The sequence below is a fragment of the Oculina patagonica genome, chromosome 4 (genome assembly GCF_052425735.1).
Source record: "Oculina patagonica isolate OP01 chromosome 4, crgOcupat, whole genome shotgun sequence".
Lineage (NCBI taxonomy): Eukaryota > Metazoa > Cnidaria > Anthozoa > Scleractinia > Oculinidae > Oculina > Oculina patagonica.
In genome coordinates, this window is record NC_135761.1 from 9,407,194 (window position 1) to 9,422,818 (window position 15,625).

General features: G+C 39.9%; 2 protein-coding genes across 2 annotated transcripts; both read right to left on the minus strand.

Moving 5' to 3' along the window:
- Positions 1-948: 948 nt before the first annotated feature.
- On the minus strand, positions 949-6,358 carry LOC144649423 (tubulin beta chain-like). The gene is made up of 6 exons (XM_078508912.1): positions 6,201-6,358; positions 6,019-6,127; positions 5,781-5,891; positions 5,196-5,653; positions 1,477-1,971; positions 949-1,357 (listed from the first exon to the last, which is right to left on the minus strand). The coding sequence occupies exons 1-6, from the start codon at positions 6,255-6,257 to the stop codon at positions 1,244-1,246; spliced, it is 1,344 nt and encodes a 447-aa protein (XP_078365038.1). The 5' UTR covers positions 6,258-6,358; the 3' UTR covers positions 949-1,243.
- A 4,238-nt stretch (positions 6,359-10,596) lies between these two features.
- Positions 10,597-14,594, minus strand: LOC144649424 (tubulin beta-4B chain). Its single transcript, XM_078508914.1, has 6 exons — positions 14,439-14,594; positions 14,257-14,365; positions 14,018-14,128; positions 13,441-13,898; positions 11,121-11,615; positions 10,597-11,002 (listed from the first exon to the last, which is right to left on the minus strand). Exons 1-6 carry the CDS (start codon positions 14,493-14,495, stop codon positions 10,892-10,894), a joined length of 1,341 nt encoding a protein of 446 aa, XP_078365040.1. The 5' UTR covers positions 14,496-14,594; the 3' UTR covers positions 10,597-10,891.
- Positions 14,595-15,625: the final 1,031 nt, after the last annotated feature.

The window sequence follows — 15,625 nt, forward strand, 5'->3', positions numbered from 1 at the left end:
TCTTATAAAATTGGCCGTTCCCTTACTGCCGAGGCGAGGTAATAGTATTACAGTCAACTCTCTAAGGGGTATCGAATGGTCTTTGCGTGCATCAGGAGCACAGCGTTTTTCTTTGCGAGCACGAGCATTGACAATAATTAGCCTTACGAGCAACGAGCACTTTTTAAAAAGCTACTTCCCCTAAAAACCGAGCACTAGTAAAAATATGCGACCACGAGCAAAATTTGCAAGTAATGCAAAATTTTGATGGACCATTCATGACCCCTTCTCTGCAAGACGGACACCTTCGGGACCAGGCCCAACTGTACGTCTTAGAGAGGTGTCCGCCTTATAGAGAGTCGAGGTAACGTGACACTAGTAATTTTGAGATAATAAACTTCAGTTGAACGGCTGTACAAAGTATTATCTGGAAAAAGTTGAAAATGGACTCGTTTTCCGTTTGTTCGTAACAATATGTTGCAAACTTAAAACAGGTCTACATGTATTCGCTTGTTCAAGCAAACGTTCACGGCTCCTAGCTACACTTTGCGCAGCTTTAAATTTTACTGTTTTTTGTGGCGCCAGAAAGTTTCTCACCGAAACAGAAACTTGACTTCAGCTGTTTAACTAAATTGGCACTTTTTTACTCGAACACGAAAGCTTTTTTACCTTTTTATGCTTTTAAGTACAAGTGCCACGCAGCAAAGGAAATTCTACGAGTCACTTGGGGCACTTTACAAGTCTCCCGAGTTTCTAATTGCTGGAGACTTGATCAATCGAGGAAGAGTAGTTCCGGGATTCGATTCGCCAGCTTTTTTCTTGCACCGCGCTAATCCCGCCAGCTATTGGGGATATTTTTAATGCATATTGCTTTCTATTTCATCCCGAAAGTGGATCAGCCTCGATACACTGTCGATAGCACATTCGCATTGGGGCAAGCTTAACCGATATCAATTACCAACACAGATATTGCAGGAGTATGTTGTCTTTAATTGACCAATTTTAACACAATTACACACGTGGAAAACAGGGCTTCTTAATTCACTACCGAGTTAACACAGGTCAGGATTTGTTTTTCAAGAGAAAACTACAACAGTTCGCTCGCACATTTACGCCTTTAAAAAGTTTCCAGTTTGATTTGCTTGGCAATTTTAGAGAAAACCTCGTTACAGCTAAAAGTGAACAGTTTCTTTTGCCAGTTTATTAGCTACGAAAGATCAAACAGTTTTCCTGCGAATTCATTCTCGGTTTGTCAAGTTATTTATTAAGCTTCGTCTTCTTCTGCTTCTTCCTCCTCATCAAACTCGCCTTCCTCTTCAGCAGTCGCATCCTGGTATTGTTGGTACTCAGACACAAGATCGTTCATGTTGGATTCAGCCTGTGAAAAGAAAGGATAAACTCATTAGTTCAAGGAAACACTTATTCTTTAAGCACCCTTGACGAGCGTCTTGAATAACAGCTATTCGAACTCAAGAGCAGCTATAAAAAGATATTTACCTCAGTGAATTCCATCTCGTCCATGCCCTCACCAGTGTACCAATGCAAGAAAGCCTTTCGCCTGAACATAGCGGTGAACTGCTCGCTGATGCGCTTGAAGAGCTCCTGGATGGCAGTGGTGTTGCCGATAAATGTACCAGACATCTTCAGACCACGAGGGGGGATGTCACAGACAGCAGTCTTGACGTTGTTAGGGATCCATTCCACAAAGTATGAACTATTCTTGTTCTGGATGTTGAGCATCTGTTCATCGACTTCCTTCATGGACATACGGCCACGGAACATGGTTGCCACGGTCAGGTAACGTCCATGCCTTGGATCACAGGCAGCCATCATGTTCTTGGAGTCAAACATCTGCTGAGTGAGTTCTGGTACTGTCAGGGCACGGTACTGCTGGGATCCTCTGCTGGTAAGTGGGGCAAATCCAGGTATGAAGAAGTGAAGACGAGGGAAAGGAACCATGTTCACTGCCAGTTTCCTGAGATCAGCGTTAAGCTGGAAAAATAAACAGATAAAACAAATTAGCATGCTTGGTCCACTTTCCATTGTATGTTTCATTTATGCAAAGTTGTTGTGTGACTTGAGAAGAACAGAGCTTGAAAAAAGGTTCGGGAATTGATGCGTCAAGTACATGCTTTTATGAAAGGAATAATTCTCAAAACAATTTCAGACCGAAAGACACCAAAGTAGCAAAACAAAGATTAGCATATGAATAATAAAATGAATTATTAAGAAGCTATTCTAAGATTTTTCATATGTAGTTTTATTTTTTACATGGATAAACAAAGTTCTGTAGATAACCAAATTCTTAATATGGCTTAAGTTTTGTTTGAAGTAATATAGACGCTAATAAATCGAAATAAACGTTATGGGAAATGATTACATCAATTAGTTTTAATCGATGGATTTTGTCTGGGTTTCATTTAGTTGTTTATCGTTTGATTCTCTAAAGGCGAGTATAGCTAACTGTCGTGGGTCGTGGGTGGAAGTCGTGGGTCGTGGGTGTGGGTAAGTCGTGGGTCGTGGGTTTCGTGGTGTTTTACATACACCCCAACAAGTTTGTTGAACAGAATGCCTCTAGAGGGTCCCTTGACCGGGTCGAAACTCTTCGTCAGACTAGCCATGCACGAACTATTTTCCTACAAATGTTTGTTATCTTCTCTTGTTTTTTTTTTTATGTTTTTTTTTGTTACCCACGACTTTTACCCACACCCACGACTTTACATAATTGGAGCAAATCTGCGCAAGCTGAAATGCCCCGTTGGCTTTTAAACACAACATGAAAAATGCTCCAGGTCGCACGGGAAAACGACCGATCGATCTTGTCTGGGTTTCATTTAGTTATTTCTCGTTTGATTTCTCTAAACAACGAGCGATAATTGGAATAATTCTGGACCAGCTGAAATGTCCCGTTGGCTTTTAAACACAGCATGAAAAATGCTCCAGGTCGCACGGGAAAATGAAATAATTGGAATGAAAACAATCGCGTTCGGCGAGTTCGTGTTCGAAACGGTTTCAGTTAATGCTCGGCGAAGTTTTTGTGTACATCTGTTGTCAAAATGTAAGCCTTGCTTGACAACGCTTTAGTTTACGGCAGAGTAAACCGTTGCTATGAAGACAGATTTTTGTGTACTACTGTCAAAATCCTGACGCATCAATCTCCAGGAGCAAACCGCAACTTCTTTCGAGTTTTTTTTAAACCGTTTCAAACAAGCTTACACCCGTAAAACAAGTTTCTAACAATTCACGCTGCAATTACGTTTAGCCTTGCATTCGCCAATGCGATTTTTTACAACCTTTTCTAAATGTCAGTTCAAATGTTTGATACGCCACACTTCGCTTTCGCAACGTCTTTTTTTCTCATGAGAAATTTCTTTCCCTGTATCTTCACTCTCGCCCCGCGCGTTCTCTTGCTTTTGTTGGTTGCTACCGTTCGCTGTAGTTATCAATAATTAAAAACAATCTGCTATATTTTCAATGACGCGTTCTTGAATAGGCTCTTTCTTTTCTATTCAACGCCCCGTTAAATTATTCTACAAGATTAGCGTCCTAGTCCGTTGCTAACGTTAGCTAAAAGTCGCAGAAATTCTAGTTCTCGAGGTTGAACAACTGAAATTTTTAATTGAAGGTTATTCGAGAAGGGTAGTTTTGAACGATTAATGTATATTTTACACCTGGTGTATGATTTAGGCGGCCTTGTTCAATGCAAATTTGTTGTAACCCGTTTCACGTAACAACTACGTCATCACGTCACATGACTCACTTCACTTGACACATGAATCAGTTACACACCGTTACACGGGGTTACAATCAGTTACACACCGTTACACGGGGTTACAATCAGTAACCCCGGGGGGGGTACTCAAAAAAGTTTTGTACGGGGAGGCTCCGCCCGGAGATTCAACCCCTTACCCTTTTATATACCATTTTGATAGAAAAAGGTACCCCTTTTGTATATTTTTTATTGCAAAAAGGCACCCCTTTCATATACCTACACGACATCACATTTACCTAAAACGGGAAGTTTTCTTGTTATTTTTATGTAGCGCTTAATAAATTAAAACGATACAGCCAAAAGTTGCGTCTGCTCGAAATATATGATATAAAGGCCTTTTAAAATAACATTATGGCAGATTTCCCTACCCTTTCATATACCTAAACTTGTGAAATCTCTACCCTTTTATATACCTGGAGCCTGAAAAAGGTACCCCTTTCGGGCGGAGCCTCCCCATCATGTGTTTAAATAGTTAGTACATTTTAATATTTTTATGTTTTAATATTGTTAAGTATCTAGTTAGCATATTTTAATATTTTTAAGTTTTAATGTTGTAATGCGCTTTTGCTCATTTATATGTTAAAAAGCGCAATATAAATTTATAAATTATTATTATTATTATTATTATTATTATATGAGAGTGAGAGTGAGAATGAGAAGTTTTGTACACTCTCACATGAGAGTGAGAAGAAACGACAGTATGCTGACCAGGTCATGGAGGTTGAACAGGGAACATTTACACCATTAATCTTCAGCAGTACAGGCGGACTGGGAACTGAATGTAAGATCTATCACAAACGCTTAGTTGAGTTGCTATCTACTAAGAAAGGAGAAAGCTATGCGAATACCATGCAATGGGTGAGAGCAAGAGTCTCCTTTGCTCTAATACGCTCGGCCTTACTGTGCCTTAGAGGATCAAGATCCATAAGAAGAACACAGGACACTAACAATGTAGACATTGCAATGGATAACGCAACCGCCCGCTTAACTTAGTTTTATTGAATTTTCATATTTTTATTTATTTTCTCTTTTTTGTTTTTATTTTCGATTATTTTTTAGATTCATAAAAAAAAATATATTATTATTATAGCTTTTCTTTTTTATATATTAGTAGAGAAACATTTTTAGAGGAACATTTTCGTGGACTATATTTCAAGAAATATTGAGACTTTCTTTCTAATAGTTATAAAGGTATGAATTTCGTTTTTTTTTAAATTCTTTTTAACAAAGTATTGTACATAGGTCATTTTTATGAGTGTTGAATAAAGTTTTATCATTATTTTCTAATTATTAAAAAAAAATATATTATTATTATTATTATAATTATTATTATAGGGAGTACCCCCCCCCCCGGGTCAGTAACACACCGTTACACGGGGTTATCGCCCTCCCTTCGCCAAAATTCTCGTTTGTGGCCTTTTTTGACAAAATAAAACAAAATTACCTGTCCGGGGAATCGAAGACAAGTTGTTACACCGCTCATTGTGGCAGATACGAGATGGTTTAAGTCGCCATAGGTTGGTGTGGTGAGCTTCAGAGTTCTGAAGCAGATATCGTACAGAGCTTCATTGTCGATGCAGAACGTTTCATCGGTGTTTTCAACCAACTGATGAACCGACAGTGTAGCGTTGTAAGGCTCCACAACGGTGTCTGATACTTTCGGTGATGGTACGACGCTGAATGTGTTCATGATTCTGTCGGGGTATTCTTCTCTGATCTTCGAAATAAGGAGGGTTCCCATGCCTGAGCCGGTTCCGCCGCCGAGCGAGTGTGTGAGCTGAAATCCTTGAAGACAATCACAGCTCTCTGCTTCTTTACGAACGACATCAAGAACAGAATCTACCAGCTCGGCTCCTTCAGTGTAGTGTCCTTTTGCCCAGTTGTTTCCAGCTCCGCTTTGGCCTACGATGGAAACGTGGCGATGTGTTAAATTAATTATTCGTTATGCAGATATTTGGGTGTTGCTAGTTTCAAACGAATCTTCGACGATTTATAATTTAACAAGTTTGAATTCACTGCTTCAACTTACCAAAGACGAAGTTGTCTGGCCTGAAGATCTGTCCAAAGGGACCAGATCGGACGGAATCCATCGTTCCGGGTTCCAAATCGACAAGAACAGCTCTGGGAACATATTTTCCACCTACAAAAATTTGTCGACTCGACAAAACAATAGGTTAGGTCCACCGAACGTTAAATGGAAACCGAAACGAACTGGAAACTCGGCGTAGAAGAACGAAAAATGATCGAATAAGCATCTTGTCAAATACCTGTAGCTTCATTATAGTATACATTGATCCTTTCTAACTGAAGGTCGGAATCTCCGTGGTACGTGCCAGTTGGATCGATGCCGTGCTCGTCAGAGATAACCTCCCAGAACTGAAAATCGAGGATAACAAATGAGCGTATTCGAAGGAAAATCAAAAATTTATGTTTACAATGTAGCTCATACCTTAGATCCGATCTGGTTTCCGCACTGGCCGGCTTGAAGATGAACAATTTCACGCATGTTTGAAAATTTTAAGCGAACGTTGTGGGCTCGACTTTCCTGTGTGTTTGAGTTTGCTATATGTCGCTGCGGGAGGTTTATATAGTAGAATTCCGGTTATAAGCCCTGGGCTTATACAACTTCGTAAGGGGTTTTTGGTGGGCTTATTAGCGGAGGGGCTTATATCCGGGAGGGCTTATAAGCGGAATGAAAAAAAACGTTTCGAAACGAGCCTCGGGAGTGTTGATCGAAATACGATTTTAAGTTAGAAACGCGCAAAAAGCAACATTTAGCCCTGTTCAGTACTGTCATCCGGTAGAGGGGGGCTTATATCCGGGGTGGCTTATAATCGGATGTATTTTTTTGTTTCCAGGTTGATGGGCCTATAACCGGGGGGGGGCTTATAAGCGGGGGGCTTATAACCGGAATTTTACGGTAGAGCCAATGACTAATTTATTCAATTCTTCTTTTGCATACAAAATTTACGTGCTTTCAATCACGCGACTTCGCAAAAGCCACCGAAATTGAAAGCTGCGTTTTTCTAGCAAAATAGCAGTTAAACTTCAAGAACTTGATTTTTAAGCTTCTTTTATTTTGACCAAAATCAATTTATGCCATTCAAGTGGTTTGAGCGTATTTTATGTAAGATTCGGAACAAAATAAATATTTGCAAGCCCAGACAGGAATTTGTTTATGCATGTGGATCAAAAAAGAAATGACGTAATCAGGGAAATTTCGGTTCAATTCTCCAAACTTCTTGACTGGTGCAAAACTCGGACTCGAGTCGTCGGATGACGCTAAACGGAGAAATACAACAGGATGGCCTCAGTCTACTTTTTATTTTGGCGTGAAATGGACTCCCTTTTATCGTCATTCAACTGGTTTGGGTTTATTTTATTCAACATTTGGAACAAAAAAAATATTTGCATGCCTAAGCATGAATTTATTCGGCAAGGCATGTGGCATAAGGCAAGAGATGATGCGATAAGGGAAATTCAGCTCACGCACACTCCGTGACTCACGCAAACACGACTTGTGTGCATTCTCGTACCTCGAGTCTTCGTTAGGGCTTTCCACAAGTTGCTCGGCAACTTTTTGGCAACTTTTCATGATTTGAGCAACTTTTTCCCCTTCGAGCAACTTTTTTCCTCTCGAGCAACTTGTTGCATTTTAAACAATTTTCAGACCGAAGATCTCCGAAGGTGTTCCGAGTGTTGTTTAAAGGTAATACGAACGTTTCCGAAGATTTACGAAGTTTGCCGAAGACTTTCGAGGAACATCTGAAGACGTTTCAACTTTCGGCTCATTCTGCATTAAAGCGTTACAAAACTCGTCAGCAAACATGACGTCATCGATATCTTCACAATTTTTCTCAGTTAAAGAAATCCTTGTTATTTAACAAATTTGCGCCTTAATCTAGATACTTGTTTTGCTGTAAAATTGCATTAAACTGCTTAGAAATCTTACCCTCAAAGGGAAATAAGCATATATTTAGAGAAATTCTTTTGATTAGAAGCAGCGTTTTGGATTTTTTGGAGCAACTTTCGAGAAACTTTTATTATCAGAAGCAACTTTTTTGGATTTTTGAAGCAACTTTTGAGCAACTTTTTGAGAAATTACGGGCAACTTTTTGGGAAATCTCGAGCAACTTGTGGAAAGCCCTAGTCTTCGTCCCTTCTGCGCAGGTTTGAAGAAACGCACAGGAATTCGATGTTGTGCTCAACTCGTAACAATAGGAAATCCCAGAGCACAAAATTATTCAAAACTACGAGATCGCTTCAATATTTTTTCAATTTTGCGTTTATATTAGACAACCTTAGAGGTTTTCAATGAGCATCAAATTCAGGGATTGTGTAGTGTAAGGATCAATTGTCACCTTGAAAAATTTTGGGGAAAATTCATCGAGAGTTTTAAAATAATCGTGTTTTTTGCGAAAGTAGGCGTAAAATAGACCCTTTGCATAAATGGCGTCCGCATTTGAATAACAATACAGATACATCCTTAGCCTCACGTTCACGTAAAAAATCCTTTGTTAAAAAACATCCACACGAGGCTAAGGATGTACATAGTATTGTTATTTAAATTTGGGCGCCATTTATGCAAAGGGTCTATTGGTAAATAGAGCTAAACATTAAGCTTCACTATGATTCATATATTTCATATTTTTCGAAATCGCGCAAGTCTACCTACTTTTTACGGTTTGGATATCGGATATGGGACATTTTTAAAAGGAATGAGGGCTAAAGCCTCCCATTAAACATAAAAAAGAAGCAAATTTCTTTATATGAAGTCTTGTCTTTATTTTACGCATAAATTATACCATCTAAAAACAAATTCCAAGATATTTTAAAATTCCTCTTGTAGATTTCGATGAAACTCCGCAGAGCTGAAGGCAAAGACCCAAGGTAGACGTAGCTTGGAGGATCTCGAAAGAAAATGCGGTTAAGGGCTAAAATTCGATTCAGAGCAAAAACCTGTGTGACATCATTGTCACGTGATATTCATTCCGATCTCCCAAAAATTTATTTCATATTGTAGTTCAGTCTATGTGTAATCCATGTATTATAGTGAATATGTCATTGACATTAATCCCTTTAAGATGAGAGTTTCAAAGTTGATAGGTATCGCTAAAAAAAAAACTGGGTCGAGCCACCTTAAAGTGACTCGGAACGTCCTCGGAGGTTGATCATTTTTTTTTATCTTGGCTTAGATGACTGTGCCGTCTATCCCCCAAATTCATAGGTCCTTTAATAAAATTTGGTTAAGGTTGTACGTTTACCGAGGTAGGTAATCGTATTACAGTTAACTCTCTCTAAGAGGGACACCTTCGGGACCTGCCCCAACTGTCCGTCTTAGAGAAGTGTCCGCCTTATAGAGAGTCGAGGTAACTAGACACCCGGGGGGGGGGGGTACTCCATATAATGGCCTATACGGGGAGGCTCCGCCCGAAAGGGGTACCTTTTTCAGGCTTCAGGTATATAAAAGGGTAGGGATTTCACAAGTTTTGGTATATGAAAGGGTACGAAAATCCGTCATTTAGGTTTTTTATAAGGGCCTTTAATTAAAATATTTTGAACAGACGCACTTTATGGCTGTATTATTTTAATTTATTAAGCGCGCGCTGCATGAAAATGACAAGAAAACGTTCTGTTCTACGTCTATGCCATGTCTTTTAGGTATATGAAAGGAGAACCTTTTTTCAGTAAAAGGTATATGAAAGGGGTACAATTTTCTGTCAAAATGGTATATAAAAGGGTAAGGGGTAAGAGCTTGGGGCGGAGCCTCCCCGTCAGGAGCCAACGTATAAAACTTTTTTGAGTGCTCCCCCCCCCCCGGGACGAGACACCAGTAATTCTGAGATAATAAAGTTGAATGGCTAAACACAGAATACACATCTGCTAAAAGTCGGTTACTTCAGCAAAAACTACAAACTGGGACAAGAATAATGCTTAAAAATTGACTCGTTTACCATGTTTACCCGTTTGTTTATTATAATCGAAAGTGAGCAGTACATGCATGTTGCAAACTGTAACATGTCTACAGTGATCTCTCTCTAAAACGGACACTGTCGGGACCGGCTCCAACTGTATGTCTAATAGAGAGGTTTCCGTCTTTTTGGAGTTTAGTTACAGTAAAATCACTGAAAAGCGGCAGGGACGGGACCAACACCAGGAGTCCGTTCTGAGAGTTGACTGTATTCGCTTGTTTAAGCAAACGTCATGTACGGCTTTGGCCTACTCTGGGACCCAAAATCGCCTAAAGCCGCTATAAGTATAGATATTTTCGTATCATGAAGATTCCCATGTACATGTATACCACAACTGTACTTAGGGCGGTCACCTAAAATTGCATAACTTTAGGCGCCCAAAATCGCACGTAATTTTGGACAAAATAAGCTAAAATCGCCTAAAGTTACAGCGACTTTGGGTCCCAGAGTAGGCCTCGGCTTCTAGTCTAAAACCTTAACTGTACACTTAGCGCAGCTAAGAACTTGTTATCTGTTTTTCGTGGAACCAGAAAATTTCTCACCGAAACAGAAACTTGATTTCCACCGTTGAAGGGCTAAGCTGAAACGATCACTTTATACTCGAACACGAGAACTTTATTTTATCTTTTTATGCTTTTACGCACAAGTGCCACGCAGCCAAGGAAATTCTACCTATCACTTGGGCCACGTTAAGAAGTCTTCCGAGTTCCTACTTCTTGCTAGAGACTCGAGTCAATCGGGAAAGGGTAGTTGCGACATTTTTATTACATATTGCTTTCTATTTCATCTTGAAAGTGGTTCAAGCCTCAACTGCTCTTGATAGCACATTTGCTTTGGAGCAAAGCTAACCGAGATCAATCACAAACGCAGATATTGCAGGAGTATGTTGTCTTTTATTGACCAATACTTTTAACACAATTACACACGCGGAAAGCCGGGCTTCTTTAATTCACTACCGAGTTAACACAGGTCAGGTTTTGTTCTTGACGAGAAAACTACAACAGTTCGCTTGCACATCTACGCCTTTAAAAAAGTTGCCAGTTTCATTTGTTTGGTAATTTTCGAGAAAAGTTCGTTAAAGCTAAAAGTGAACAGTTTTTTGCCAGTTTATCAGCTACGAAAGATCAAACAGTTTTCCTGCGAATTCATTCTCGGTTTGTCAAGTCCTTTATGCTGCCTCGCCCTCTTCTTCTTCCTCATCAAACTCGCCTTCCTCTTCAGCAGTCGCATCCTGGTATTGTTGGTACTCAGACACAAGATCGTTCATGTTGGATTCAGCCTGTGAAAAGAAAGAAAAACTCATTAGTTGTAGGAAATGCTTTTTCTTTAAGTACCTTTGACGAGCTACTTGAATAACAGCTATTCGAATTCAAGAGCAGCCATGAAAAGATATTTACCTCAGTGAATTCCATCTCGTCCATGCCCTCACCAGTGTACCAATGCAAGAAAGCCTTTCGCCTGAACATAGCGGTGAACTGCTCGCTGATGCGCTTAAAGAGCTCCTGGATGGCAGTGCTGTTGCCAATGAAGGTCGAGGACATCTTCAGACCACGAGGAGGGATGTCACAGACAGCAGTCTTGACGTTGTTGGGGATCCATTCCACAAAGTAGGAACTGTTCTTGTTCTGGACGTTGAGCATCTGTTCATCGACTTCCTTCATGGACATACGGCCACGGAACATAGTTGCCACGGTCAGGTAACGTCCATGCCTTGGATCACAGGCAGCCATCATGTTCTTGGCGTCAAACATCTGCTGAGTGAGTTCTGGTACTGTCAGGGCACGGTACTGCTGGGATCCTCTGCTGGTGAGTGGGGCAAATCCAGGCATGAAGAAGTGAAGACGAGGAAAAGGAACCATGTTCACTGCCAGTTTCCTGAGATCAGCGTTAAGCTGGAAAAATAAAAAGGAAAAAAAGAATTAGCGTGCTTGGTCCACCTTTTTTTATACGCTATATCTATTTAAAGTTAAGTGACTTGAGAAGATGAGAAGTAGAAAACAGGTTTAAGAATTGATGCGTCAAGTACATGCTTTTATGAAAGGAATAATTCTCAAAACAATTTCAGACCGAAAGACACCAAAGTAGCAAAACAAAGATTAGCATATGAATAATAAAATGAATTATTAAGAAGCTATTCTAAGATTTTTCATATGTAGTTTCAATTTTTACATGGATAAACAAAGTTCTGTAGATAACCAAATTCTTAATATGGCTTAAGTTTTGTTTGAAGTAATACAGACGCTAATAAATCGAAATAAACGTTATGGGAAATGAATACACCAATTAGTTTTAACCGATGGATCTTGTCTGGGTTTATTCTGTTGTTTATCGTTTGATTCTCTAAACAACGAGCGATAATTGGAACAAATCTGCGCCAGCTGAAATGCTTGTTTTTTTGTGGGGATTTTTTTTTTTTTTTAAAAGGAGAACCCGTTGGCTTTTAAACACAGCATGAAAACTGCTCCAGGTCGCACGGGAAAATGAAATAATTGGAATGAAAACAATCGCGTTCTTCGAGTTCGTGTTCGAAACAGTTTCAGTTAATGCTCGGAGAAGTTTTTGTGTACATCTGTTGTCAAAATTTAAGCCTTGCTTGACAACGTTTAGTTTACGGTAGAGTAAACCGTTGCTATGAAGACAGATTTTTGTGTACTACTGTCAAAATCTTCGAGGATGCATCAATCTCCAGGAGCAAACCGCAACTTCTTTCGAGTTTTTTAAAACCGTTTGAAACAAGCTTACACTCGTAAAACAAGTTTATAACAATTTACGCTGCAATTACGTTTAGCCTTGCATTCGCCAATGCGATTTTTTATAACCTTTTCTAAATGTCAGTTCAAATGTTTGATACGCCACACTTCGCTTTCGCAACGTCTTTTTGTCTCATGAGAAATTTCTTTCCCTGTATCTTCACTCTCGCCCCGCGCGTTCTCTAGCTTTTGACACTCGTTGGTTGCTACCGTTCGCTGTAGTCATCAATAATTAAAAACAATCTGCTATATTCTCGATGACGCGTTCTTGAATAGGCTCTTTCTTTTCTATTCAACGCCCCGCTAAATTATTCTACAAGATTAGCGTCCTAGTCCATTGCTAACGTTAACGAAAAGTCGCGGAAATTATATAGTTATCGAGGTTGAATAACAGGAAATTTATAATTCGAAGTTATTCGAGAAGGGTAGTTTCGAACAATTAATGAAGATCGAAGCAGACTGCAGCTGTCTGCCGAGGAGCCGACTCAATCGGCTTATTCTTCATTTGTTTGCGTTTTCAAAGCAAACGAAATCAAAGTAGTCTTCGTGTCTGGCTTTAGTTCATTTACGTTTTAACCATACCTTTATTTTAACTTCGATTTTCCATATTCAACGATGTGAAAGAATTCGCGCGCATCTGAGCGATTGTGCAATGGCTATCAAATACCGCGTGATCATTACAGTTTTCGATCCATGAGACACAATTATCGCTTCGCCGCTCATTTTCGAAAGACTTTTACGTTTCCAACAACGAAATTTACTAAAAGTAACTACTTTTCAATAATTCTTGCTTAAGAAACTCTTGAGTAACAATTTTCTGATAACGCGCACACGATTAGTTACGAATTTAATGATTGACAACCGGTTGCGCGCAATTTTCCTAACCGTTCAAATACCGCTTTTATCGCCCTCCCTTCGCCAAAATTCTCGTTTTGTGGCCTTTTTTGACAAAATAAAACAAAATTACCTGGCCGGGGAATCGAAGACAAGTTGTTACACCGCTCATTGTGGCAGATACGAGATGGTTTAAGTCGCCATAAGTTGGTGTGGTGAGCTTCAGAGTTCTGAAGCAGATATCGTACAGAGCTTCATTGTCGATGCAGTACGTTTCATCGGTGTTTTCAACCAACTGATGGACCGACAGTGTAGCGTTGTAAGGCTCCACAACGGTGTCTGATACTTTCGGTGATGGTACGACGCTGAATGTGTTCATGATTCTGTCGGGGTATTCTTCTCTGATCTTCGAAATAAGGAGGGTTCCCATGCCTGAGCCGGTTCCGCCACCAAGCGAGTGTGTGAGCTGAAAGCCTTGAAGACAGTCACAGCTTTCAGCTTCTTTACGAACGACATCGAGAACAGAATCTACCAGCTCGGCTCCTTCAGTGTAGTGTCCTTTTGCCCAGTTGTTTCCAGCTCCGCTTTGGCCTACGATGGAAACGTGGCGATGTGTTAATTCGTTATGCAGATATTTGGGTGTTGCTAGTTTCAAACGAATCTTCGACGATTTATAATTTAACAAGTTTGAATTCACTGCTCCAACTCACCAAAGACGAAGTTGTCTGGCCTGAAGATCTGTCCAAAGGGACCAGATCGGACGGAATCCATCGTTCCAGGTTCCAAATCGACAAGAACAGCTCTGGGAACATATTTTCCACCTAAAAAAATTGGCCGATTCGACAAAACAATAGGTTAGCTCCGCCGAACGTTAAAATGGAAACCGAAAGCAACTAGAAACTCGGCGTAGAAGAACGAAAAATGATCAAATAGGGAACTTGACAAATACCTGTAGCTTCATTATAGTACACATTGATCCTTTCTAACTGAAGGTCGGAATCTCCGTGGTACGTGCCAGTTGGATCGATGCCGTGCTCGTCAGAGATAACCTCCCAGAACTGAAAATCGAAGATTACAAATGAGCGTATTCGAAGGAAAATCAAAAATTTCTGTTTACAATCTTGTTCATACCTTAGCGCCGATCTGGTTTCCGCACTGGCCGGCTTGAAGATGAACAATTTCACGCATCTTTGAAAATTTTAAGCGAACGTTGTTGGGCTCGACTTTCCTGTGTCTTTGAGTTTGCAAATATGTCGCTCTTGGAGATTGTGGCGCGGTTTATAGCCAACGACTAATTTATGCAAGTCTTTCTTTTGCACACAAAAGGGCACCTCCTTATACAGTAATGGCTTCATGACGTCATCGTTGACAGGCATTATGTGTTTTGGATTGTTTATTGGTAATCATGGTAAAACGCGACACCTGAAAGCCATTGTTCGAAAACAAAGCCACATGGGGGTTGAACCAATGAAAAATCACCTGATTTTTCATGTGATGTCTTTCGAAAACAAAATGCAAATTTTTGAGCGGCGATTATTAACAACATCTCCGGAAAACAAACCACGACAAAACCGCCAAGCAGAATATTAGTTATTTCGATTAAATCCTTCATTTAATTTGCTCGAAAGAGGAAGGGAAGTGGTAACATTTTGATACTGACACAGAATCGTGATATTCACATCCGGTTTTGATAATTTATTTTATCTCGAATGATCTGTCAAAAGAGGCAACTTAGCAACTAAGGCGTGGCGGTGGATGGAATTCGTTCCAGTCTCCTTCTTAGCACGGGCGAAAAGCGATGTGACAATTGGACGGGAATTTTTTTGGTTTCATTTTACAAAAGAAATCTATAAATAAATGTATATTTTGGCTGGCCCGGTTACCACACACCGATGAACTGTAAAAACTTTGATCATTTGCGATATTATCAAAGTTGAGACCACCTCGAAGCTTTTGGCAAATTTTGATATTATGCTCAGTAGACGGATAAACATTGAAAGTACTTGAGACAATTTTATTATATTATATCTTTTATTGTAATTAAGGTGTTCTTTCCAATACGCGCCAATGATTTCACTTCCGAAAACCAACATCAAGAGAAAAAATGTCAAAGTGGCCAATCTCAAGAAAAAAACATTTAAGTGGCTTGTACCGTCTGTAGACAGCCGATTTGAATACGTCACCCAGATTTTGTATTTAATCAGAGCTCGAAGAGACCAAAAGAGCATTCTTAAAGTTTATACCCTTTCTTCTGGTTGCTGGGTTACGACAAAAATTACTTATCCCTTCCCAGGGGACGGGACTCGGGCAGTAGATAA